The sequence below is a fragment of the Etheostoma spectabile genome, chromosome 21 (assembly GCF_008692095.1).
Source record: "Etheostoma spectabile isolate EspeVRDwgs_2016 chromosome 21, UIUC_Espe_1.0, whole genome shotgun sequence".
Classification (NCBI taxonomy): Eukaryota; Metazoa; Chordata; class Actinopteri; order Perciformes; family Percidae; genus Etheostoma; species Etheostoma spectabile.
In genome coordinates this window covers 8,891,277-8,892,615 of record NC_045753.1, presented here as the reverse complement: position 1 = coordinate 8,892,615, position 1,339 = coordinate 8,891,277, and the positions used below count along the sequence as shown (strand labels likewise).

At 37.6% G+C, this 1,339-nt stretch overlaps 1 protein-coding gene across 3 annotated transcripts in view; it reads left to right on the top strand.

Moving 5' to 3' along the window:
• dhx8 (DEAH (Asp-Glu-Ala-His) box polypeptide 8) overlaps positions 1-1,339 on the top strand; it is a 12,116-nt gene that overhangs the window by 8,347 nt on the left and 2,430 nt on the right. For all 3 annotated transcript variants that reach the window (XM_032501495.1, XM_032501494.1, XM_032501493.1), the window contains 3 exons: positions 316-456; positions 573-728; positions 1,251-1,339. The exon at positions 1,251-1,339 is cut by the window's right edge and continues 49 nt beyond it. In XM_032501495.1, coding sequence (XP_032357386.1) covers positions 316-456; positions 573-728; positions 1,251-1,339 — 386 coding nt within the window. The remainder of the gene's footprint in view (positions 1-315; positions 457-572; positions 729-1,250) is intronic.

Sequence of the window (1,339 nt, the reverse complement as noted above, 5' to 3'; positions counted from 1 at the left end):
TTTTTTACATGGGAATATATCTGTACAGTACTGTGTAAACGTCTTAGACAGGCCTGAAAAAATTATGTAAACTTAATCCTTTCAAAAATATAAATATTGCAAAATTGTCTAAAATGGAATCTTACAATTTCTGTATAAATTGTTTTGTTTGATGCATGATGGACCAAAAATATGCTGCTTTTGCAAATTATTATCTTGGTTATCTTTCAGCACTACTTAAATGGACTTTTTTTGTATGAAATGTCCTGTAATATAATCAGTATAATAATCAGTATATAATATAATCAGGAATAATCATTATTTTTTTCCCTTAAGGTGGTCATTGCCACAAACATTGCAGAAACCTCTCTGACCATCGATGGAATCTATTATGTAGTGGACCCAGGTTTTGTCAAGCAAAAAGTGTACAACTCGAAGACTGGCATTGACCAGCTGGTTGTGACTCCAATTTCACAGGTACTAAATTTATGACGTTCTTAATATTGCAGGAGAAAATACATCCGGATATTTCAGCATGATGTAATTGAAGCCATTGCTGAGCTTACTGAAATGTTTTAAAATGTCAATTTCAGGCCCAGGCCAAGCAAAGGGCAGGTCGAGCCGGCAGAACAGGCCCAGGGAAGTGTTACAGGCTCTACACCGAGAGAGCCTACAGAGACGAGATGCTGACCACCAACGTGCCTGAGATCCAGAGAACCAACTTGGCCAGCACTGTGCTGTCTCTGAAGGTAAACAGTCAGCTCTGCAACCATCGTGTTGCTTCTTATCTTACCCAGAATGTGTTTGTGTGTGTTTAGGATGAGCACCAGGTAGAAACGTAGCTTAGATGTCAAAGGAATGGATTGTGGATGTATACGGAGCAGAAACTTAAAGGCAGAATATCGCCTCCTATCCCATAACTGACCCTGCAATGTTCTGGAAAGATGCTGCATTAGATGTGAAGTGTCGGTTAAATAAAGTTACTTTACGTCACGTTAATTGAAACATATAGACACAACTAATTAAAGCGTCTTATCTAATTTTCCCATTCTCATTATTTGTCAAAGTAATAATTTTAAGATTTTAATTAATCAAAGACAATCTCTCGTGTATACAGGTTTGCAATGCAGTAACATTTAAGTATTGTAGAAAATTAAGGACCAAAAGTTGAAGCTAACCTTTCTCAGCCTTAAACCTAAGGTTTTTATTAACATTATGTACATAATACATTGCCATTATTTTTCATCTTTTATTTATGTTCCGCCCACCAGGCAATGGGCATCAATGACCTCCTGTCTTTTGACTTCATGGACGCTCCTCCCATGGAGACTCTGATCACAGCCATGGAGCAGCTCTACAC